This window comes from Oncorhynchus kisutch, linkage group LG12 (genome assembly GCF_002021735.2).
Source record: "Oncorhynchus kisutch isolate 150728-3 linkage group LG12, Okis_V2, whole genome shotgun sequence".
Taxonomy (NCBI): Eukaryota; Metazoa; Chordata; class Actinopteri; order Salmoniformes; family Salmonidae; genus Oncorhynchus; species Oncorhynchus kisutch.
In genome coordinates, this window is record NC_034185.2 from 45,012,536 (window position 1) to 45,037,725 (window position 25,190).

The following is a 25,190-nucleotide window of genomic DNA, read 5'->3' on the forward strand; positions in this document are numbered from 1 at the left end:
CATGAGGAAAGCTTGCACCTGCAGCTATTAAGTTTATCTGCAAACCTCTCCTTTAAGAGGGACACAGGTGACTCCTGCCTTTGTTGCTGTGCCCCCTTTTTTTATTACAAACGCATCAAAATATTGAAAGGCTAAATGGAGAGCGCTAAGCATAGCTCCAAAGGTCACCATAGACCTTTTAATAGCAGGCTGCGCTCGCTTCGTTTTTGTGGTTGATCTGAACTATGTCACGTTTTCTCCTTTGATGTCAGCCCCGGAGAAGTGTCAGAGGAGCAAAAGTGACTTCCTCGTTTCTAGGAAGTGCTAACTTGTAGTCAATAAAATGGTCTAGGGTGAAGTTGCCCCTAGATACTGATCTTGAGTCAGATGTGCGTTTCCCCCCGCTAATGGTTAAGGTTAGGATTGGGGGAGGGAAGTGGAAGCGGGACAGATCCCTAGATCTGTCCCTAGAGGAAACGTCACTATTAAAGGGACATTTCCAGCTCATGGTCAAGTGTTGATGCTATGTCAGTGTTGACACAATCGGAAAAACTTTGCATTGAGTCGCACTCTTATGCCCTGAAGTTACTCTATAACAAATGAGGTAACAATGTCTAAATTGTACTTAAACAAAAGTTAGTTTCATAGTAGTTTAGAAATATTACTTTGATGTGCAGCATGGTCACACAATGCCACAGATGTCTCAAGTTGAGGGAGCTTCCAATGGCATGCTGACTGCAGGAATGTCCGCTAGAGCTGTTGCCAGATAATTGAATGTTAATTTCTCTACCAACGTCGTTTTAGAGAATTTGGCTGTACGTCCGATTGTCATCACAACCCTAGACAACATGTATGGCGTTGTGTGGGCGAGCAGTTTGCTGATGTCAACGTTGGTGGTGGTGAGGTTATGGTATGGGCAGGCATAAGCTACAGACAACGAACACAATTGCATTTTATCGATAGCAATTTGAATGCACAGAGATGCCACGACGAGGTCCATTGTCGTGCCATTCATCCCCCGCCATCCCCTCATGTTTCAGCATGATAATGCACGGCCGCATGTCGCAAGAATCTGTACACAATTCCTGGAAGCTAAAAATGTCCCAGTTCTTCCATGTTCTGCATACTCACCAGACATGTCAAGCGTTGAGCATGTTTGGGATGCTCTGGATCAATGTGTACGACGTGTTTTCAGTTCCCGCCAATATCCAGCAACTTCGCACAAGAGGATTGGGGCAACGTTGCACAGGCCACAATCAACAGCCTGATCAACTCTATGTGAAGGAGATGCATCACGCTGCATGAGGCAAATGGTGGTCACACCAGATATTGACTAGTTTTCTAATCCATGCCCCCCCATTTAAAAAAAAAAATATATATATATATATATATATATATATATATATATATATATATATATATATATATATATATATATATATATATATATATATATATATATATATATATTTTTTTTTTTTTTTAAGGTATCTGTGACCAACAGATATCTGTATTCCCAGTAATGTGAAATCCATAGATTAGGGCCTAATGAATTCATTTCAATTGACTTATTTCGTTATAGGAACTGTAACGCAGCAAAATCTTTGAGTGTTGCATGTTGCATGTATATTTTTGTTCAGTATAGCTTGATGTTTACTATGCCTGGATAGAACAATGAGAGGTGCTTGTTGTGTCCATCTCTATCCATCTCTATCTCTCTGTAGGCCACTGGGGCTGCCAAGAGCTGAAACAATATACATACACAACCCCAGCCAGGAACTTCCAGTGACACTGCTGTCAATGTTTACATCCAGCAGAAATTTTCACATGCCTTCGTTCCACAGAAGGGTGAGTGTGTGTGTGTGTGCCCTCCCTCGGACACTCCCTCTCTCACCCAACCACACCCCTCTCCATCCAGTTTCTCGCAACAATCTGTTTTGTTTCTCTCTTTCTCTCTCACACTGTTTTTTCCTCTCTTCGTCTACCTCTCACCTCACTCACTCACGCTGTTTTTTCCTCTTTGTCTACCTCTCTACTCCCACCTCTTTCTCATGTCCCTTGGGCCACCAGTACAGCTATTTAAACTCTCAAACTGCCATTGAAACCCACAGCATTTCCCTGCTCTGCTTAGAAAATAAATCAAGCACAATGTTGCATCAGTCTGACAACAGTGCATGTTACATCCTTGCATATTACGTTTTCTCCTATCGATTCCATGCTGAAATTAACCCACATCATGATTCTCATAGAAGTGGTGGAAGTTGTGTGCCTCACCAGCATACTACAGAGTATGAAGCCATGCTAGTATGGACATTGTAACGTAGTCATTGCCTTTCAGTGAACCCTGACCCCGTGTCCTCTCTGCTTTCAGGTAATCCCACCCAGAGGGAAGGCCTCATTTAAACTGGTCTTCCTCCCGACGGAGGAGGGCAACGTAGAAAATTCATTATTTATAAACACATCGGCCCACGGGGTTCTCTCTTACCAGGTCAGTAGTGATATGAGCATATGATACTAATGCTCTCCGGTCTACGTCGCAAACGGCTCCTTATTTACTGCACTACTTTTACCAGTGCCTGTATGACTGTGGTCAAAAGTAGTGCGCTATGCCTCGCAGTGCTAGCTGTGCCGCTAGAGATCCTGGTTCGAGTCCAGGCTCAGTCGCAGCCGGCCGCGACTGGGATACCCATGGGGCGGTGCACAAACGGCCCAGCGTCGTCCGGGTTAGGGGAGGGTTTGGCCGCAGGGATGTTCTTGTCCCATCGCACTCTAGCGACTTCTGTGGCGGGCTGGGCGCAGTGCATGCTGACACGGTCACCAGGTGTACAGTGTTTCCTCCGACACATTGGGTTACGCGGGCATTGTGTGACGAAGTAGTGCAGCTTGGCTGGGTTGTGTTTCGGGGGACTCTCCCGAGTCGGTACAGGAGTTGCAGCAATGAGACAAGGCTGTAACTACCACTTGGATACCATGAAATTGGGGAGAAAATGGGGAAAAGTTTTTAATAAAAAAATGTAAAAGTATTCCTGCACTATAGACTAGGGTTCTATTTGGGACTTATGCCCTGACCCACAGCCAGGGATCTGTTTTTAATATGGACTCAAAAAGAACATTGTGTGCTTGGTGGAAGCATGTTGAAGTTAGTTTTGCAATCATTTTGAAACACAGGAAGTAATGGCTGTGATGTGATATTTGGCACCTTTGACCCCTGACCTTTTAAAGACGCATCAAAGCAGATGGGTGTTAATAACAGAGTGACATAAATGCCCTATTAATAGTTAAATCAGCATTCGTTCTTGGCAGGGAGGGAAGGAAGGGTGCCTAGACCTAAATATATTCTGTTAATCAGTGAAAAGGCACAATTTAGCACACCCAATCATTAAATAACTTAAGTTTCCATTAAATATGGGGATTGTGTTTATTATGATGATTCATTCTCCAGTGTTGTATACATCATGGCCACTATTAGCATAAGCTACATTAGCATGCGACCTTGGATTCATTCACTCCCTTTGATTTAATATTCTGTGGTCTAATCAGTCCCTTTACAATGGCCAAGTAAACAAAACTCTGCTTTTGGATTGCACACTCTTCTGACACATTTGACATCTCTCAAGGTAAAATAAGTAATTTCTGTCATATTATATGAACTGTCCCTTTAACAGTGATGTCCTTTCACCCAGGTTTTTGGTTTGGGTGTCCACCGGGGCTCTTTAAATGGGGTCAATAGGAAGGACAGTGTCCTCATATTCTCCCACATCCAGAGCATCAAGCTAAGCCAAACTCAGGTACGTCCATTCCATTCAACTCAATACACTTGATTTATTGCCCAACAGGCAATTGTTCCTGGACAAGGAAGTCAACAGACATGTGGCAACAGGATACATATGTTTACCACAGTACTATAAAGACTTACACACTTGCCATAACAACAAGCAAACACATTTACCACAGAACTTGCTAGCATGCCCCTCTGCCCTGCTCTGCAGTGTGCAGGCTTTGCTGTATTGTCAGCTGCTGGCTATCAGATGTCAATCTTCCCCTCTTTACCAGTACCAATACAGAGAGAACCCAACACAGAGGCATAAACACACACTTACATGAGGCGTACGCGCACACACAAGGTATATACACATTCATGCATGCGCACACATGATCAATCACGTTCATATTTGTGTATACACAATCACACACTTGTGCACAAACACACACACACACACACACACGCGGAGCATGAAAACAGTCCCATCACACACGCACTCGCACCCACTTTTAAAAACATCAAGGGAAGACGTGAAAGCGACAAGGCTTCTTCGGAGGAGCGTTACCCTCGGCAACAGGAAGCAGGTGGCAGTTACAAAATGTCAGCCTGGCTGCGTTCTCACAATCACTCAGACTTGCTTCTACTCTTTATTTAAACATTTTTTTGCAAGATGGTTGTTTTTGTTATTTCTTAGTATGGTTTACTTAATAAATCGACCACTTTTGAACACGCTCTTCTGTTACAACACTGAAGTTTTACAACCATAGTTTCTTCACTGATCTGGATATACTTTTATGCGAGGTAGACAGGCGTTGTGAGAGTGAAGTTGTTCCTGTACGGTGTCTGTGGTTTGTGTTGCTGTAACACGGCCTGTTGAGTTGCTGAACATATGAACAGGTTTAAATATAGACCGAGTTTTGGCAGCCAGATTCAAATTTAGTTCCCCCTTCCCTTTATTTCTTTACTCCCTGTCACTTTATTTCTGTCTCACTTTCTATCTTTATTTCTCTCTCTGGCTCTTTAGTTGGAGAGGTTGAAATTAAGTCTCTCTCTCTCTCTCTCTCTCACCAAGTCATTGGACGAGGTTACTGTTATTTCACAGTGTGTACTGGAGCTTTGAGCTCACCACCACTTGATATTAAATAACGCACTACGCACCAATCCAAATACACTGTCATGTATGAATATTGTCACCTAAGTATAAGGTCTTGACTAGTGAAGACTTGTGTCAAAGAGATCTGCCTTGTAGTTGGGATAACCTATAGGTCATGTTGATAAATCAATCAATCAGTTTTGAATTTATAAAGCCCTTCCTAAATCAATAGTTGTCACAAAAGACTTTACAGTAAATAACCCGGTCTAGAACCACAAAGGTCATAGGGTTCAATGACTCAGGGCAATAATGCTGGTCATGTACACCGCCTTTCAAAAGTTTGGGGTCAATTAGAAACGTCATTGTTTTTGAAAGAAAAGCTCATTTATGTCCATTAAAATAACACAAAATTCATCATAAATACATTGTAGACATTGTTAATGTTGTAAATGACTAGTGTAGCTGGAAACGGCTGATTTTAAAAGAATAAAAATGAAATGAAAAATTAACTTTTAAAATTAATTAACTTCACAAGCGTACAGAGGCTCATTATCGGCATCTATCACTCCTGTGTTCCAATGGAAGTTGTTTGCTAATCCAAGTTGATCATTTTAAAAGGCTAATTGATCATTAGAAAACCCTTTTGCAATTATTTTAGCACAGCTGAAAACTGTTGTACTGATTAAAGAAGCAGTAAAACTGGCCTTTGGACTAGTTGAGCATCACCATTTGTGGGTTCGATTACAGGCTCAAAATGGCATGAAACAAAGAACTTTCTTCTGAAACACGTCAGTCTATTCTTGTTCTGAGAAATGAAGGCTATTCCATGTGAGAAATTGCCAAGAAACTGAAGATCTTGTACAGCGCTGTGTACTACTCCCTTCACAGAACAGCACAAACCGTCTCTAACCAGAATAGAAAGAGGAGTGGGGGAGGACAAATACATTAGTGTCTAGTTTGACAGACTGACTCCTCACAAGTCCTCAATTGGCAGCTTCATTAAAACTTCTTCAGGATTGGTGGGTGTGGTGGTTCATTTATTTACTATCAAATGAGGAGAGACAAACTTATCACACAAGTCCGAGTTACACTTAAATCGACTTGACAACGATTCACCATTTCTAATGGTTGAAAGTGCCGAGACACAAGTACAAAGGTCTTTTATAGCCAAGATACACCCCTTTCAACCTACATGACGAACAACCGATACATAGAATGGGTCACAAGGTGAGACCTTTTAAATAAGAAAGGAGTATCCCTTAGCCAGATAGGATTCGCTATAAATGATTGTTCAGTGTTTCCCCTAAGACGAGGTTCCTATCTCGTTCCTGTTACTCCTAGCACAAAAAAACCAACATAAATCAATTGTCAACTCCAGACACTACCACACACACCCCCCAAGGCCAAAGGAGGGAGTGACTGGCACACAAACATTGTGGAAACCACTAATTGATTCCCCATTAATCACGCCATCTCTTCACATGTTTTAGAATATGTAAAGACACATTCACACATGAAGACAATGTTCCCTCCTGTCTTCTTCTCTTTCTGATATTCTGCATAGCACCAGGGACATGTGAAAGACAAGCCTGACCTCTCCCCTCTCTGGGCAACAGGTGACTGAGCCCCAGCTGAGGGAAGAAGTGCAACTGCCAACACTAGAGTCCAAAGGGATACATTCTAAATAACAAGTATATCACATAAGCATATTATGCAGATAAGACATCTTAATTATCTATGTTACCCAACTAATTCTGATTCATCCGCCACATGCGTCCCCTGCGGGACGGTTGAGTTAACGTAGGCTAATGCGATTAGCATGAGGTTGTTGTTAATTGAGTGCATGTAAACTTCTGACCCACTGGGAATGTGAATAAATGAATAAAAGCTGAAATAAGTCATTCTCTCCTGTTATTCTGACATTTCACATTCTTAAAATTAAGTGGTGATCCTAACTGACCTAAAACATGGAATTTTTACTAGGATTAAATGTCAGGAATTGTGAAAAACTGAGTTGAAATGTATTTGGCTGAGGTGTATGTAAACTTCTGACTTCAACTGTATGTTACCAATGTTTTGCTTAATATAACCTCACACAATTAGTTTAGTTTGTTATTTATGCTACACATGCCTGTATTTCTCTTCACTAGTCCCATTAGACTTCCATCTAAAAGAGTGGTGGCTGTAATTTCGATCTTTAATCTGGATTAATGAAACTGCCTTAAATGTATTTAGTCTAATCAACATGACCTTTCCAGCTATTCGTCTCGTCAAAGAGCATTGGAATGAAGGCTGAGTTATCAACCTCCTTGATTGTAAGTTTCTACCATTGACTCCATGTTCTCTGTCACAGGAAGATTCTTCCAACATCACTATCCTGGGGCTACTGCTAGAGTGCAGTTTACCCAAGAGCATGTACAGCCAGCCACAGGTACTGGGCATCTCATCACTTTTTAAAACCAGCGTTTTCACTATAATGTTCTCAGTATGTAAATTGAAAGACTGAAATATGCTTTATATTAGTTCAAAATTGAACACGCTACCAAAATCGAAACAAAGACGCTGCCAGACTCAACAGAAATGCATGTGTATGACCACTTGATATTTTCGAGGCAACCTATTTGCGTTTTAAAGGCAAAACGTTTAAATTGCAAAGTCATTATTCCCATGCTAACTGTAAGAATAACTTTGAGCGTTGATATTACAGGCATTTTCATAGCACTTATGGCTGTTAAAGTTTATTTTCTTTTTTCCCAACTATTGTCAGCACGAGTGTGTTAACTGTGTGTACTCACTATCTTCTTGGCTTCACGATAATCACAAGGGTTATTCTCCTGTAGTCAGTTATTACCTGTGTCACATGAATTGGGGCTCTAAAGTCTACTGCAGAATCATTGCTCATGATGAAATTGTTTTGAAGGATTATGTGTACAGGACATCTGAGTGAGCTGCGGTGTTGTGATATCTGACTGCAGTCTGGTTCCTCAAGAAGCCCCAAGGACAGTGAGACCACTTGCTAGGAACATAATTGCTTCCTCGCGAGACCTTTAATTGGCTGGGAGCTTCCCTAAACACAGGTGGCGCAATCGCCACCAATGACGCAAGCCCTACACACCACTCTATCGCTCATACCTAACCCAACATTGTTTTGTTTGTTTTTTTATAATGCCTTGTGAATACTTCTAGTATGGTGTAGCCTGGTCCCAGATCTGTTTGTGAAGTATAGCCAACTCCTATGGTCAGGGGGGATAAGCACTAATATGGCGTCTTCAGGAAGTGGCCGGTAGTCTATCTGTTGTATCCACAGGGGCTTGGTGTTTGTTATTGTAGGCCCAGGCCCTGTGGCGTCTAGCCAGGGATAGATAGCTGTCTGTTTCTTAAGTCCAGGCCTGAGTCGCTCCTACTCCTAAAACGACAAGGCCTGGTATGAGCCAGGCTTTGCACCCCTCAGATATGGATCTTGCCAGATTAAAGGGGGGTTAGTGGGTTAGGTACAGTGCTGAGGGACTGAAGAGAAGCAGCTTGTTGCCCATAGTTCTGCCTCTAGCTGACTATGTATATACTGTGTGTGTTTGTACACACACACACACTCTCTTTTAGTATACTCCCCCTTCATCTCTTCCTTGTTGACATTTCTTACACAATTTTACTCATTTGTCTCTCCTTCTGTCCCTCTGCCCCCCTATCGCTCTCCACGTTCCACTCTCCCACTAATCGCTCTTTCTACACTCCTCTTCATTCTCTCTGCTCTATTCAACCAACCCCCTCCCCCTTTCTCCCTCTCTGCTCCCTCTGTGTAACTGGTATGCCTTTCCTGCCGTTTCCCCAGGGGTCCTGCTTCCAGAGCGTTGAGGACCATGCGGCCGGGGTAGAGCAGCGACTCAACCTCCAGATCAGGCTGTCGGAAAGCACAGAACGCCCCGCTGACCTGGACAAGCTCAAGCCCTACATCATCGAGCACATCCTAGTCCTGTTGGTCGCCCCAGCGACGGGCCGCGACTCCGCCAATGGTGGGTGTCGGGGCTAGGGGACTAGTTTTTGGTGGTGGAGGTGGGGTAAGGCATGAGAGCTAGGAATAACTTCAAATATTTTAAGGATGTTGGTTGGTTTTAATACAGAATGTTGGTAGTCTGCGGGTTTAGGGTCCTTTGTATCCCACCTAAAGAAACATCTGGGAGAAACACTGATTTGGGAGCCTTACCACTGCTGAGCCATTGAGCATATTACCACAGCTAGTTGTAGAATCAAACATGTCCTTCCCCAAATTCTCATCTTAACTATTAAAGGGGAAACGGCAAAACTGATCTTAGATCAGCCCATTGGTGCAAGTTAATCCTGTATCCTCATCACCACCACACCCCATATTACATACACAGGACCGTTAGTGCTCCCTTATCAAGGCCGGACTATACTCTGTAGAGTAGTCTACATCTCCCAGCTAGAATATCCCTATCACACCAGGCCTGTAGATTGATGATAGATTAACATTGGGTTTGTCCCAAATGACAACCTATTCCCTACATAGTCCACTACTTTTTTTTACCAGATCCCATAGAACTCTGGTCAAAAGTAGTGCACTATATAGGGAATTGGGTGCCACTTGGGATGCAACCATTGTTTACAGTTTGGTACTAGGGGCCAGACATGGGTGATTAGATGTTCTTTCCTTGTTCTTCTGTCCACCGACTTCTACATCATAAACAACTAAAGGATGTTTTCCTGGCTTTCTCCATTTACATTTTAATCTAATAGTAGACTTAATCTGGGTCATGTCAGTTTACAAAATTGTATTTCTGTGAAACAGTACTAAAAGGGTGAACTTAGTGACTCCCAGTGAACGGTTGGTCATTCATTGGTTTGCCAATACAACGCTATCGATGGAGGTGAAGCGTGAACGGTAGAACAGGTACTTTTCATCCACAGTCTCACTTGCAGAGAAACCTGCGGTTGAAAGGAATTGCCCTAGGGAATCAGCCCCGACGTGTCAGCTCAGCACTTTCGCCCACCCAACTGCTGCACTGCTGCTGTAGAGTAGAGCACTCAGGTTTTTATGATCACAGCATACTGTAAACATAATCACCTCCTTTCTCTTAGTGCTACTGTCCAGATCAAACCCGAACTGAAACCACCTAGTGAGTAACATTAGATCTAATTTTAAGTTAATTGTCAGTCATCTGACCTTCTGTGAGGAGTGTTATCATTCATCTTTCGGCTCGTGGCATGCATGAAATGGGATAAATGGGGCATTTACCTTCTACCTTGGAATGGGCATCATAGAGCATCAGCGTTACGCCCTTAGATTCTGTGCACGGCGTACAGTCACAGTACCTAAGAGGATGTCAAGTAGCCCTGAAGATGGCTTTGTTATTGACGGTCTGTCTTAAGGTGGATGTATCCATTTTGTGTGCGTAGTGACACCTACTGGCGACAGAGAGAAGTGCAATTTTCAGTGTTTTGTTGGGCAGCAGTACAGTATGTATTCGATTCTTTCAATAACATGTCATTAACCTATTATGTCTTTATTCTGTCCTACAGGGGAGCCAAAAATAGGAATTTATATGTTGAATTCAGGAGGAAAGAAACTTTATGTTAAGGTAAGTTTCTGTGCGAGTACTCAGAGTACTCCTATGTAGTCTATTTCAAATGTATTCAGTATTACCCATGCAGGAGTTTATATTGTTTATTTTTTTATTAGGAAATACAGTTGCTATCCAAAGTGGACAGCACTCTGGAGTTCAGCCCAGTCCTGCTGAGAGCATCAACAACAAACTTCACAGAAGTGGCTACGCTAGCCTGCAGAGGTACGTTACAATGTCAAGGTAGAGAAATACTGGTTCTGTTTGCCATTTGTGGTAATAATATTGATATCTTAAAAGAAAAGGAAAACCTGCAAATTGCTCTTGAAGTATCATCATCAAATTGTTCCCACACACCTGCAACAAGCAAACTCAGCTGTGTGACATCTTTTCCTATTTTGCTTGTGAGTTGATAGCATGTGTGTATATTTAAGCAATAAGGCCCAAGGTTGTAGTACAGTGCCTTCAGAAAGTATTCATATCCCTTGACTTATTCCACATTTTGTTTTTACAGCCTGAATTCAAAATTAAATTGCGTTTTTTCACCCATCTATGCCCAATACCCCAAAATGACAAAGTGAAAACATGTTTCTAGACAATTTTGCAAAGTAATTTACATAAGTATTCACACCACCGAGTGAATACTTTGTACAAACACCATTGGCAGTGATTACAGCTGTGAGTCTTCATGGGTAAGTCTCTCCACACCTGCCCATTATTATTTTCAAAATTCTAGACAACCATTTTCAGCTCTTGCCATAGATTTTCAAGTAGATTTAAGTCAAAACTGTAACTCAGCCACCAAGGAACATTCACGGTCTTCATGGTAAGCAACTCCATTGTAGATTATTCCTAAAGTCACCATAGAGTACCACAGTATGAGTCATAATAACCATTAAACCTAGCAGTCAAACAGGGAAATGGTTCCAATCGTTTTCCCACCACACATTTTTCCCATCAGAGATTTTAGAAACACTTAAAGTGAGGGCTGTGTTTCATGTTGGCCTACCCAGATGTGATGTTTTCTGTTTAAATCTCTCTAGGACAAGGTGACTTTTATCAATATATTCACCTGTATTTACCCCCTAAAAATGAAACTCTAATTAGAGAGTTTGCTAATGCTATCATAATAATAAAAATAAATACCATGATGATCTGGACAAGACTGCCGAATCGAGGCAAAGGTAAGAATCTGGATTAACTATCTGTTTACTAAATGTAGTAATGAATACATTTGCAACATTTCTTGAAATGGACAATTCTGTGAGCTGTCTTGTGTAAGTTTTTTAATTTGACACAATATATGTTAGCAATGGTGTCAGCTAGAGTTGACATGCAGGAGCTTGATTTGTAGATTTGCATTACGTCTACTTTGAGGCTAATTAGCGGCTTAGACGGAGTAAATAGAGACGAATATATTGATTAGCCATCTTGTCAAAGAGATTTACGTGGTTATGAAAACATTTCACCGGGGTTAGTCTACACAAAACACAGACCTTATTTGAAGTGTTTTTAAAATCCCCTATTGGAAATATGGATGGCAGAAGAAATGATTGGGACCATTTCCCTGTTTGACCACTTTGTTTTATGGGTATTATGACACCTCTACTCTGGGGTTCTTATTGATCTCATTGTGAAATGCCGGAGTGGTTTCCTTCCTCTCCGGCAACTGAGTTACAGTAGTGACTGGGTGTATTAATACACCATCCAAAGTGTAATTAATAATTTCACCATGCTCAAAGGGATATTCAATGTCTGCTTACCAATAGGTCCCCTTCTTTGAGAGACATTGGAAAACCTCCCTGGTCTTTGTGGTTTAATCTGTGTTTGAAATTCACTGCTCGACTGAGGGACCTTATTCAAAAATAATTGTAAACACTTTTATTGCACACACAGTGAGTCCCTGCTAATTATTAAGTGACTTGTTAAGCAAATATGTACTCCTGAACTTGACTAGGCATGCCATAACAAAGGGGTTGAATACTTATTGAGTCAAGACAATATCATTTATTATTTCATACATTTTGGCTGTGTATAATAAGTCAAGGGCTCTGAGTACTTTCCGAAGACACATATGCTTTTAATTCCATTCTAGATATGCATTTAGCTTCTATCACTATGAAAAATACGACTGCCCTGTATTAGCTGGAACGTAACTTATTTACAGAGAGGAACCTCCTACTTTTAAAATTCAATGTCGACTGTGTTCAGCAGGTTCTCTGCCAGGTCAGGGTAGAAGATGCTCCAGTCATATTAGCCTACAGGTCCTGGGGAATCACACAGTGAACACTTTCCCTGGCTTCCACATCACACACAGGTAAGACCATACAGATACTCTGCTCAAAAGGAGATTTCGACTGTATTTTCTGCCCTCAAGGTGTGTAAGACCACGTTTATGTTCCATTTGGTTTGTATTTACAAAGTATAAAATCCAGATAACAAAAAAAACGCTAGAAAATGTGGTGAATGGGCGTTACGTTATCAGCACAATTTAAGAAACGAGTTCCTCTCACTCCTCCAGAGCACGTTTCAATGGTTGTCCCTCTTCTCTCCAGGGGGTTGGAGCTGTCTAGTCTCTTTCAGATGAGACTGAGGCAGAGAGGGGCCGACCACGTGGACCTGTGGCTGACCAACACCCTCCCCTTCCCCCTCGCCGTCCAGGACGCCACCCTCTCCCCGGAGTCCCAGGGCTTACTGAAGGTAAGTGGCATCTCAAAAGATGGCTACGTCATACAAATGTGGTTCCATGAATTCCGTTGACATTTTTATGAGGTCGACCAGAATTTTTTGCTTAAGGTCAATAGAAATGTCAAAGTTCAGCCCGAAAGCTATGTGCAAAAGTAAAATTGCCTTGGCTTCTTTATACATATTGGTACAGGTGCACAATTCAGTCTCTCGAAGTTTCACAGGCCTCGTTTCCCAGGTTGAAATCAGTCTCTAGTTCAAATATGAGAGAACGAGATCTGCGTAGTTATAGTTGAATCTCCTGCTATCGGTATGTCTGTGCTGACTGTCTGTCCCCCGTGCGTCAAGGTGGTCAACTTCAGCGGGGCAGTGTCAGTGCCCCAGGGTGGCTGCTGGCGGCTCCTCTCCCTGAAGCTCCTCAACAGGAGCCTGCCCCTAAACCTGCTATCCACCCTCTCCCTGACCACTGGCTTGGGTCTGGCCCTGAAACTACCCCTCCACTTTCACTCCACCCTGGCCAAGGTAATACTACCAATGATGCCAGTCTGCACACACATAATGTACACTCCACCCTGGCCAAGGTAATACTCCCAGGGACTGTCTGCATACACACTCCGCCATACTCTCGATAGACCAGGAGTGCACATTTTTGTTTCTGCCCTAGCAATACACACCTGATTCCACTAATTAAAGGATTGATGAAGAGTTTGTTAGTGTAATTGGGTGTTTAGTGCTAGGCCAAAAACAAAGATGTGCACCACTTTCGGACTCCAGGACCAGGGACCGTGTCCACAAAGAGTAGCAGTGCTGATCTAGGATCAGTTTAGCCTTTTATATCATAATGAATAAGATTTTATGGACAGATCCTAGATCAGCACTCACATGCTGAGATACCTTGTGGATAAACGCCCCCGGTCTGAGAAACACTGCCATAGACAACTGTCTATTACATACTACTACAGTCCTGAATAACCACACTTTACACTATTACTGTCTGTTGTTATGATCTCTACACTAATGTTTAACATCTGCTCACTCACGCCTTTGTTCTGATATTGGGTGTGTGTGCGCGTGCAGTGCATTCGGAAGGTATTCAAACCCCTTCACTTTTTCCAAATGTTACGTTACAGCCTTATTCTAAAATGGATTAAATACATTGTTTTCCTCATCAATCTACACACACTACCCCATAATTACATATCGAAAACAGGATTTTAGGAATGTTTGCGAATGAATAAAAAAAAAGTAAAGGCCTTATTTACATAAGTATTCAGACCCTTTGCTAATGAGACTCGAAATTGAGCTCAGGTGCATCCTGTTTCCATTGATCATCATTGAGATGTTTCTACGACTTGGAGTCCACCTGTGGTAAATTGACTTCAATGGACATGATTTGGAAAAGCACACACCTGTCTATATAAGGTCCCACAGTTGACAGTGCATGTCAGAGCAAAATCAAGCCATGAGATCGAAGGAATTGTCCGTAGAGCTCTGAGACAGGATTGTGTCGAGGCACAGATCTGGGGAAGTGTACCAAATCATTTCTGCACCATTGATGGTCCCCAAGAACACTGTGGCCTCCATCATTCTTCAGTGGCCTTCCATTCTTAAATGGAAGAAGTTTGGAACCATCAAGACTCTTCCTAGAGCTGGTTGCCCGGCCAAACTGAGCAATCGGGGGAGATGGGCCTTGGTCAGGGAGGTGACCAAGAACCCGATGGTCACTCTGACAGAGATGGGAGAACCTTCCAGAAGGACAACAATATCTGCAGCACTCTACCAATCAGACCTTTATGGGAGTGGCCAGGTGGAAGCCACTCCGCTTGGAGTTTGCCAAAAGGCTTCTAAAGGACTCTGACCAGGAGAAACCAGATTCTCTGGTCTGATGATAACCAGATTGAACTCTTGGCCCTGAATGCAAAGCGTCACGTCTGGATGAAGTCTGGCACCATCCCTACGGTGAAGCATGGTGTTGGCAGCATCATGCTGTGGGGATGTTTTGCAGGGGCTGGGAGACGAGTCAGGATCGAGGGAAAGAAGAACAGAGCAAAGTACAGAGATCCTTGATGAAAACCTGCTCCAGAGCGCTCAGGACCTTAGACTGGGGTGAAGGTGCAATACAGGAGAGGCCCAGACTTGAACCCAATCGAAATAGTGAGTAAAGGGTCTGAATACCTATGTCAAATTTCAGTTGTAAAAAAAAATCGTAATTTGCAAACATTTCAACAAAAAAAACAACAATTGAATCAATTTTAGAATAAGGCTGTAACGTAACAAAATGTGGAAAGAGTCAAGGGGTCTGAGTCCTTTCCGCGTGGGTGTGTGTGCACGTGTGTGTTCAAGCTAACAAACGGTTAAACGGCATTATATTGATCTGACATTCATTCCGCCAAAAATAATGGAGTGTGTTCTCTAATGGGAGTGTATTTGTGTGTTCCCTCTCCAGCAGGGTAATGTTGTGTTTGAAGCAGAGGGGGAGTGTGGCCGACTATGTCCTCTCAGACTGTCAGAAGCAGGTGAGACGTGTGTGTGCGCACACGACTCATGCATGCATGCCACAAACATCATTGGTCTCTGCTGTTGGTACAGTGTGTGTTTGACTGATATATGTGTGCAGGTGTATGGTCCACTCAGGCTGTGTTGTATGGGTGTTTCCAGGTCGTGTCCAGTGGCAGCGCTCTCTCCTCCCAGACTCCTCCTCCTGGATGCTGGACAGCAGACTGGCCTCGGAGCTCTGCTCTCGCTGGCAAATCCGCAAAGACCAGCTGCCTTGCAGGTGAGACACACGGCTGTTCACTTCCCTCCTTTACTCTATGTCTGGTCACTCGTACACACACACAACATTTTTCCTACCCTCAGTGACTTATACATTATCTAGTCACTCGTAACACTTATAATCACTTATATCACTTATAATGGTGGTGGGCCACACACACATTACACTTACAGTTCCCATTTTCTTGTTCACTAAAGGTGGCCAAGACTACCAGCAGAGACCTCATCCCCTCTAGACTTTGGTGCTGTCCCTGTCAATGAAAGCAAGGTAACCCAAACATGTTTTTATCACACACTAATAGTTGAATAGCTCTGTAGTACATCTAGTCTACAATTCACCTGCAGCAGTTGGAGGATTTGAGATATTTGTAATAAAAAATTAAAAATGTAACTCTACCATCTACACTTTTAACATTAGTATGCTTTACTATTCCAATGTCTTGTTATGTTATGTGTCCAGCTGTGAGCCATGGAAACCAAATACAATTGTCAATGTACAATACATCTTTTGAACTTTGATCTTTCCCCCAGGTTAAGCTGCTGACTCTGAAGAATCCCTCCTCCTCTGTGGTGTGTGTGGAGATCAGAGCCCTCTCCCTGTACCCAGCTCCCCTGGAAGCCCTTGACCTCCTCACCAAATGGTACGAACCCAAGGACACCACCTCTCAACATTAGTTGCACAGGAGATGCACTCCCTTGGGTGCATCTCAATGGTCTATAGTGGCTTCCTCTCCTCATCTCCTTTCCTTCATCTGTACTTCAGAAACAACTGAACCATATTGCTTTCACCTATAGTGCATTTTGAGATCAGCGCAGAGGAAGGAATGGGAAGTCACTTCAGACCATTGTAACACATTCCTTCGCGTTAGTTTCCCACTCCTTAAATGGACAGTTCATACAAATATTTGTTGATTTTAGACAGAACTGCCCCTTGAACATTGCAGTTTAGTACCCGTTAGCTCTGAGTGTCCCTTGTAGGTGTTATTGATGAGGCGTCTCACTGTTTGGCCTCCTCCTCTCTCCCCTGTTTCTCCAGGTTCAATATCAGCCCCCTCTCTGTCAACATCAGCACTACAGAGTTCACTCTGCTGCATGCAGAGCACAAGGTAAGGATGCTGTGCATTCTGGGAAATGTAGTTTGTCTGTTCCACTGTCTGCCTATGGGACTGGGGCTGCTGTAATGTATTAGGTGTAGGGCAGGGATGGGGTGGAAAATACATTAGAGTACATCGATTTTTATTTTATTTTTATATATATAAATTGCTAGGTAGTTAATGTAAACTAATGCTAGTTGGCTGTACCTGCGCCAAAACTCTGGCATATCTCATCCTATAGCTTGTTTTCCATCTTCTTTTTAAAACGTGTTTTCTCATGGCTTTCTCGTTTCTCTGCAGCAAACACGTGAGCTTTGGAACATCGAATCACAATAAAATCACAGTATCGAATCTCAATACAGTCGTGATACATATAGGGTGCATTCGGAAGGTATTCAGACGCCTTTACTTTGTCCACATTTTGTTACGTTGCCCCCTTATTCGAAAATGTATTAAATATTTGTTCCTCATCAATCTACAGACAATACCCCATAATGACAAAGCAAACTTTTTTTTTTTTATGTTTGCAAATGTTTAAAAAAATAAAAGCTGATCGCATTTACATAACTCTTCAGAACCTTTACTCAGTACTTTGTTGAAGCACCTTTGGCAGAAATTACAGCCTTGAGTCTTTTTGAGTATGACACTACAAGCTTGGCGCACCTGTATTTGGGGAGTTTCTCCCTTCTCTGCAGAACCTCTCAAGCTCTGTCAGGTTGGATGGGGAGCGTCGCAGCACAGCTATTTTCAGGTCTCTCTAGAGATGTTCGATCAGGTTCACGTCCGGGCTCTGGCTGGGCCACTCAAGGACATTCAGATTCTTGTCCCAAAGCCGTTCCTGCTTTGTCTTGGCTGTGTGCTTAGGGTCGCGGTCGTTGTCCTATTGGAAGGTGAACCTTCACCCCAGTCTGAGGTCCTGAGTGCTCTGGAGCAGGTTTTTATCAAGGATCTCTCTGTACTTTGCTCCGTTTATCAATTGAATTTACCACAGGTGGACTAGAAACATCTCAAAGATGATCAATGGAAACTTATGTAAATAAGGTTTTCTTTATTTTATTTGCTCAAATTTAAAGAAAATATTTTCACTTTGTCATTATGGGGTATTGTGTGTAGATTGATGAGGGGGGAAATTATCTGTCCATTTTAGAATAAGGCTGTAACGTAACAAGTTGTGGAAATAGGGAAGGGGGCTGAATACTTTCCAAATGCACTTTACAGTATTGTGTATCGTGATAATATTGTTTCGTGAGGTCCCTGGCAATTCCAATCCCAAGATCAACGTCTACACTTTCCCTCATTTAATGGTTAAGGTTAGGAATGGCGGAAGGGAAGCTGATCCTAGTTCTGTATCTAGGGGAAATTTCACCCCGTATCAATGGATTACAATGAAATTATGTTTTTGAGAGCTCATTGTTTACTGCTCCCAAGTGTGCTATTTTATTGACCTACGGTGGGTAGCTGGCTAATTCACCGACTTTGCAGCGAACATGAAGCATTTGCTGTCTTTTTATTGCGTTATTCTTTGGGCCTTATTGCATTTTGATGCATGTGCTTTAGTCATTCCGTCCTTTTGACACCCCAGCTCAGATTTTCTCAATCCACTCCTAGGGAATCCAAGTTAGTGCTGACCCCCCCCCCCCCAGGAATGGATTGAGAAACACTGCTCTAGTTATGGGAAACCAATGCAGTCTTTAATCATTGGCTTTGGTGTCCCAGGTCTGAATCGGTCCATGATTAGTAGAGAATGAAAGCCAGTGGGGGCTGTATGTATCAAGCGTCTCAGCCCTTTTAGATCAAAATGGACAGGCCAGACCTGATCCTAGATCAGCACTCCTACTCTTGATATGCCTAATACAGACAACCCCACAAGTGTTTCAGCTGTCCAGGAGAGCGCAGTTGAATAATTCTCGCTATATATAAAGTGTGTTCATGCAGTGATATATGAACCCTGTGTGTTGTCTGCAGGGCAGGGAGAGTGTAAGGGGAGAGGGAGCGCTGCGTCTCCTCCTCCAGCCGTGGGAGAGCAGGGAGGTGGCTGTGGTGTTCACCCCCTCCGAACACAAACCCACCACCACCATCCTACTCATCAGGTACACTATGATTGACACCTCTACATTTTGACACGTTCTTAGGAATGGTCTTCTGATTTTCATGTTGTCATGTACATACAAAGGCAAAATTACCACAAACAGTACCCCCCCCCCCCAGTTGTTGCATACTGGTAGTTGTAGTCTCTTGTCCATGCAAGATCTTGATATGAGCACTGATATTACAGTAGTTATTGCAGTACAATGCAAACACGTAGCTTTGCGCGTGATATTATTCCACGTTTGTGGTTGTTTTGGTCAATAATGGAGCCAAGCTAGATGGCACTAGGTATTTTAATGACGTTTGCCAGATTTGAGTATGGTGCCATGTGCTGTCGGTTTTGTTGACGCTCAGCATTGGTGACCCTCTAGTCTCGAGTTGCCATTCTTTTCAAGTGTCTGTCACTCTACTGTTGGTGCGCGAGGAAGTGCGAGTCGGGGAGCTAAGTCTAGAGACAGTCTAACTCTGTCTCTTTCTCTTTTTTTCTCTCTCTGTCTCTCTGTCTCAGGAACAATCTGACAGTGTTTGACATGGTGATGGTGCGGGGTCATGGGGCCAAGGAGCTGCTGAGGGTGGGGGGCAAGCTGCCGGGCCCCGGAGCCTCATTACGCTTTAATGTCCCTCAGTCCACCCTCATGGAGTGCCGAGATGGTGAGCCAACCACTGTGTTCATTTTAATATTTGTCATTTATCCACCTTTCTCTCACTGAGATGAAAATCTATTTCCTGCACTTTTAAAAAATAATTTCCACACTGCCACGTAGGGCAAACAATCTAGGCCTTATTTTTAATCAGATGTTGCAATTGCGATTTGACTTGCGATTTAGTGTAAAACACTTGGGTGAACAACTGATTATTCTAATTCTATAGTTAGAGTATAATAGTGGGCACTTTGAGTACAGTGTTGTTTGGCATGACAACAAATGAAAATGACAGGGAGGAGTTATTGTGACAGGGTAGGAACCAAAGTGTTGATATGTGTTTCCTATGGGGATCTATAATCTTTGACTACGTTAAATGTTTTCACTTAGCTACTTATAAGATATTCATGCTTTGCGTATTCCTCTTTGATTTAGAAGATACTGTTGCACAAACAGCATGCTGATTTTGGTCTAAACCATCACTGGTATTATCAGGCTGTATCGCTAATTACGTTTGCTCTGACTCAGTACATTTATTAGCTAGCTAGCCAGCCAGCTAACTAGCGATTAGCATTAGCGGCTAACAAGATTTAAGCCCAATATGCAAAAAAAAAAAATCTGGCTGTTTGAAAAAAAGAAACTAGCTGTTTGCAGATGTAAGAAACACAAACTGTGTAATTATACAATGCTAGTGGATTTATATTAAGAAGCAAAGTAAAAACAGCATCGTTGTCATCAACATAGTTGCTCTGAACGCAAGTGTCTCCTGGTCGAGGAGCAACAAGTGAACGCAACAAGTGAACGCAAGTGACGGGAAAAGAGGGGCTCGGTCTGTGTTGAATAACGGTATATCGCAAAATACGTTGTACCGCTCCGCCCTAAGTATACAGTATGTACTGTATGTAGCTAGATCTTATTCGATGTTTGTCCATTTTTAAATGCATTACAAATAGAATCCATTAGTCAAGGCAAATGATGGTGCAACACATTTCAGGTTCATTTGCACTTCAAACTCTATTATAAGGCCCTTGAATTTGAAACTAGGCTACTTAATCGTTGTCTTACTATTAGTGGTGGTAGTTCTGCTGTACAATCCTTTAATAAACTCATTTTAAAGACACAAAGCAGATTTTTTATTTTTATTAAACTGACAATAAAGCGTGCCTTATCTTGTGTGTTCTCCTACCAAGGCTAATTAATCCTTGGTGACATACCAAATGTCACCCTATTCCCTTTATAGTGACGTATTTGGTCAAAAGTAGGGGACCCTGGTCAAAAGTAGTGTGTCATAAAAAGAATAGGGTGCCATTTGGGACTCAGCACTTGTCTTGCTCTACTGTTCTTAAGAGTGTGTCTGGCTACTTTTATAAAATGCTTCCTCCCATCTACCTCCCAGGCCTGCGCACCAACAAGCCTCTGTTTGCCATCTGGAAGAGCTTCAAGGTAGAGAACGCCGGGGAGCTGCCCCTTATGGTCACATCCATGAACATCAACGGCTACAAGTGCCAGGGCTTCGGCTTCGAGGTGCTGCAGTGCAGGTCCTTCAGCCTGGACCACAACTCCTCCTCCGAGATCACCATTGCGTGAGTCAAATGTCGGCAGAATGGATGCAGATTGTTCTTGAACCTTTTTTATGTCAACATATTTTGTATTAACTCAGCAGTAGTGTGCATGCGTCAGGTTACTTTCAAGTGAAGGGTACATGAAGTAAAGTAATGAAAGAAAAATTGATCAAAAATAGATAATTTTTGTATTCTGTCCGAACGCAAACATCCAGACATTTGTATTGTTTAGTAAATCATTTATTGTGATACGAGACATATCAAGATAAAGTTTTTTGACATTTGTAACGCTCATTGACCTCATCTCCTTCTCGCCTTTCCCCCCCACTGTCTCAACTTCTATTTTCTCTATCTCTTTCTTCCCCCTCTGGTTGTCTCCCCTCTCCCCCACTTCCTTTTCACCATCTTCTTTTCCCCCTTAATCGCTCACTCTCTTTCTCCTTTTCTTACTCTACCTTCTCCTTCTCTCTCCCCACCTCCCACTTTCTCCCTCCTCCAGGTTCACTCCAGACTTCACGTCGTCCTGGGTGATCCGGGACCTGACCCTGGTGACGTCGCGCGGCTCATCGTTCCCCTTCACCCTCAACGTGACGCTGCCCCACCACATGCTGCCCCTCTGTGCCCAAGTGGTGCCCGGCCCCAGCTGGGAGGAGACATTCTGGGTGGTCACCCTCATCTTCACCTGGTCAGTGCCACCCTGAGACGCATAGACCAGTACCAACTTAGTACCAAGTTTGGGTAGTGAAAGGCCAATGTCATACACCCCCCCCCCCCAGAAATAAAACAGGTTTCAGGTTGAAAGACAATGGACTTTGACTCCAGTGCCTACTACTTTGTCAATTTGTTTGGACTGATATCTCCAATGAATAACCGGCCATATCCTTTCTCTCTCCTCTCAGCTTCTCCCTGGCGGGTGTTTGTCTGATGGCTTTCCACCAGGCCCAGTACATCCTGGCTCAGTTCTCCAGCCCCACCCCCCGGAGCATCCACAACTCTGCCCTGTCCCGGGACAACGGCCCCGTCAACATCACCCCCAACGGAGTCAAGTAAGACTCTGTGGAATATATTTTACAAGAGACCCGTTTCCAATCAATTTTTTTTTTTTACATAAAATCAACAGTTTTATGGTTGCCAATAGAGGTTGACCGATTTAATTAGGGCCGATTTCAAGTTTTCATAACAATCGGTAATGGCCATTTTTGGACGCCGATTACTTTGCACTCCACGAGGAGACTGCGTGGCAGGCTGACCACCTGTTACGCGAGTGCATCAAGGAGCCACGGTAAGTTGCTAGCTAGCATTAAACTTATCTTATAAAAAACAATCAATCTTAACATAATCACTAGTTAACTATACGTGGTTGATGATATTACTAGTATATCTAGCTTGCATATAATCGATGCGGTGCCTGTTCATTTATCGTCGAATCACAGCCTACTTCGCCAAACAGGTGATGATTTAACAAGCGCATTTGTTAAAAAAGCACTGTCGTTGCACCAATGTGTAGCTAACCATAAACATCAATGCCTTTCTTAAAATCAATACACAAGTATATATTTTTTAACCAGCATTAGTTAATATTGCCTGCTAACATGAATTTATTTTAACTAGGGAAATTGTGCCACTTGCAAGCAGAGTCAGGGTATATGCAGCAGTTTGGGCCGCCTGGCTCGTTGTGAACTGTGTGAAGACCATTTCTTCCTAACAAAGACGAGTTAATTTGCCAGAATTTTACATAATTATGACATAACATTGAAGGTTGTGAAATATAACAGCAATTTTTAGACTTAGGGTTGCCACCCGTTAGATAAAATATCTAACGGTTCTGTATTTCACTGAAAGAATAAATGTTTTGTTTTCCAAATGATCGTTTCCGAATTTGACCATATAAATGTCCCACGGCTCTTATTTCTGTGTGATTATTATATTGTAATTAAGTCTATGATTTGATATTTAATAGAGCGGTCTGACTGAGCGGTGGTAGGCAGCAGCTGGCTCATAAGCATTCATTCAAACCATGCTTTCCTCAGTTTGCCAGCAGCTTTTCGCAATGCTCGAAGCACAGATTGGTTTATGACTTCAAGCCTATCAACTCCCAAGATTAGGCTGGCAATATTATAGTGCCGTCTATCAGAACATCCAAAAGTCAAAGGTCTATGAAATTCAAATGATATAGAGCGAAATAGTCCTATAATAACTGCAACCTAAAACTTCTTAACTGGGAAAATTGAAGACTCATGTTAAAAGAAACCAACAGCTTTCATGTGTTCTCATGTTCTGAGCAAAGAACTTGAACGTTAGCTTTTTTTACATGGCACATATTGCACTTTTACTTATCCAACACTGTTTTTGCATTATTTAAACCAAATTGAACATGTTTAATAATTTATTTGAGACTAAATTGATTTTATTTATGTAATATAGAAGTTAAAGTAATTGTTCATTCAGCATTGCTGTAATTGTCAGTATTACAAATATATATTTTTAAAATCGTCCGATTTAATCGGTATCAGCTTTTTTTGGTCCTCCAATAATCGGCATCGGCGTTGAAAAATCCTAATCGGTCGACCTCTAGTTGCCAATATAAAGCGTTATTAAAGTTAGATGTTTCGGTGGTACTTGATTTAACTCTTGGTATAACACTCCAGTACAACAAATGTTGAAATGTTGTCAAAGTAGCTGTATGTTATCTACGTAAATCTGAACTGATTTTGTTCTATAAATGAGGCTTGTCATCCATTTGATTAGCTGGTGATTGTTGTGCATTGTTATGGGTTTACACAGTCTCTCTAACTAGTGTTTTTGTCCATGTCCAGTAAAATGAAGGGCAGCTGCAAGACATATGTGGACACCTGTCACAACTCTGACAAAGGGAAGGGGCGTGGCTCCCCGGCAGTGGCCAACGGCTCCACCCCCCGGCCCCAGCCCCTCTCCACCTCCTCTTCCTCCTCCAAGAAGGGTGCCTCCACCACCCCCTCCCAGCCGCAGAAGAAACACAAGGTGTCCGTTTACTACGGCAAGTACAAAACCAGCTCCTACGCCACAGTGGCGGCGGCCGCCACGGCGACCGAGGAAGAACGGGAACTAGACCTAACGCCCGACCTGGGAACCCTGGAACCCGACCTGTGCACGGACGCCTGCAACAACAACGAGCCCACGTTCCTCTGTCAAATCGACGTTAAGAAAACGACACAGCACTTTAAGGAAGCCCCACCACAGAGCGCCGCCCAGCGGGAGGACAGCAAAGGGCCGGCGGCGGTTATGTTTCCCGTGGAAACGCAGGCCGGCTTCCCCGACAATGTCACCATGGGCCCAGGCCCCCGACCGGGTCCCCTGCTGTGCAGCCCCGTGACAGAGAAAGGGTGCGGCCTCCGTACACATTCACAGTTTGTGGAGAAGAGGGATACAACGGCGAAAAGGGACAACTCTGAGCTCGAGGTGAGAGAGAGGACAGGGTGATCAATTGGCTATTACTTGGTTTTATTTGATAGCTTGCTCTGATGCTTGTAACCTGGTTACTCTAGCTCTGTAGAGATGTTTTTTTTGTGCAATCTTAAGTACTTCAGTACAGGGTGGAAATGTGAATTGAATATTTCTCTTTCTCTCTCCCTCCAGACCAGAGAGGATGGTAAAATCCAGAGGAAGAAGGCAGAGAAGACGGAGGCTGGTGTCCCAGCCGGGAACAGCAAGGCAAAGAAGAGTCGTAAGAAGAACACAGAGCGGGTTTCTGGGTACGTGTCATCTTCAAATGCTCACTTAGAAATTAGTCTTGACAAATAGTTTGGTGCAGATTTCCTTTTGTAAAATCTATAGAAAAGGGCCTCCCGGGTGGCGCAGTGGTCTAGGACACTGCATCCCAGTGCTAGCTGTGCCACCAGAGACTCTGGGTTCGCGCCCAGGCTCTGTCGCAGCTGGCCGCAACCGGGAGGTCCAT

At 43.1% G+C, this 25,190-nt stretch overlaps 1 protein-coding gene across 4 annotated transcripts in view; it reads left to right on the forward strand.

Moving 5' to 3' along the window:
* The window catches only part of tmem131l (transmembrane 131 like), an 88,784-nt gene that overhangs the window by 49,182 nt on the left and 14,412 nt on the right, over window positions 1–25,190 (forward strand). For 2 of the 4 annotated variants that reach the window (XM_020497052.2, XM_031837617.1), the window contains exons 5-26: window positions 1,704–1,827; window positions 2,351–2,467; window positions 3,663–3,767; window positions 7,189–7,266; window positions 8,665–8,845; window positions 10,371–10,429; window positions 10,531–10,636; window positions 12,626–12,728; window positions 12,967–13,111; window positions 13,445–13,618; window positions 15,543–15,612; window positions 15,755–15,872; window positions 16,070–16,139; window positions 16,403–16,512; window positions 16,908–16,977; window positions 18,931–19,055; window positions 19,562–19,704; window positions 21,091–21,277; window positions 21,756–21,941; window positions 22,156–22,302; window positions 24,073–24,694; window positions 24,872–24,987. In XM_020497052.2, coding sequence (XP_020352641.1) covers window positions 1,704–1,827; window positions 2,351–2,467; window positions 3,663–3,767; window positions 7,189–7,266; window positions 8,665–8,845; window positions 10,371–10,429; window positions 10,531–10,636; window positions 12,626–12,728; window positions 12,967–13,111; window positions 13,445–13,618; window positions 15,543–15,612; window positions 15,755–15,872; window positions 16,070–16,139; window positions 16,403–16,512; window positions 16,908–16,977; window positions 18,931–19,055; window positions 19,562–19,704; window positions 21,091–21,277; window positions 21,756–21,941; window positions 22,156–22,302; window positions 24,073–24,694; window positions 24,872–24,987 — 3,156 coding nt within the window. Of the gene's footprint in view, window positions 1–1,703; window positions 1,828–2,350; window positions 2,468–3,662; window positions 3,768–7,188; window positions 7,267–8,664; window positions 8,846–10,370; window positions 10,430–10,530; window positions 10,637–12,622; window positions 12,729–12,966; window positions 13,112–13,444; window positions 13,619–15,542; window positions 15,613–15,754; window positions 15,873–16,069; window positions 16,140–16,402; window positions 16,513–16,907; window positions 16,978–18,930; window positions 19,056–19,561; window positions 19,705–21,090; window positions 21,278–21,755; window positions 21,942–22,155; window positions 22,303–24,072; window positions 24,695–24,871; window positions 24,988–25,190 lie in introns of all 4 variants that reach the window. The other 2 variants (XM_020497051.2, XM_020497053.2) reach the window with 2 other exon arrangements.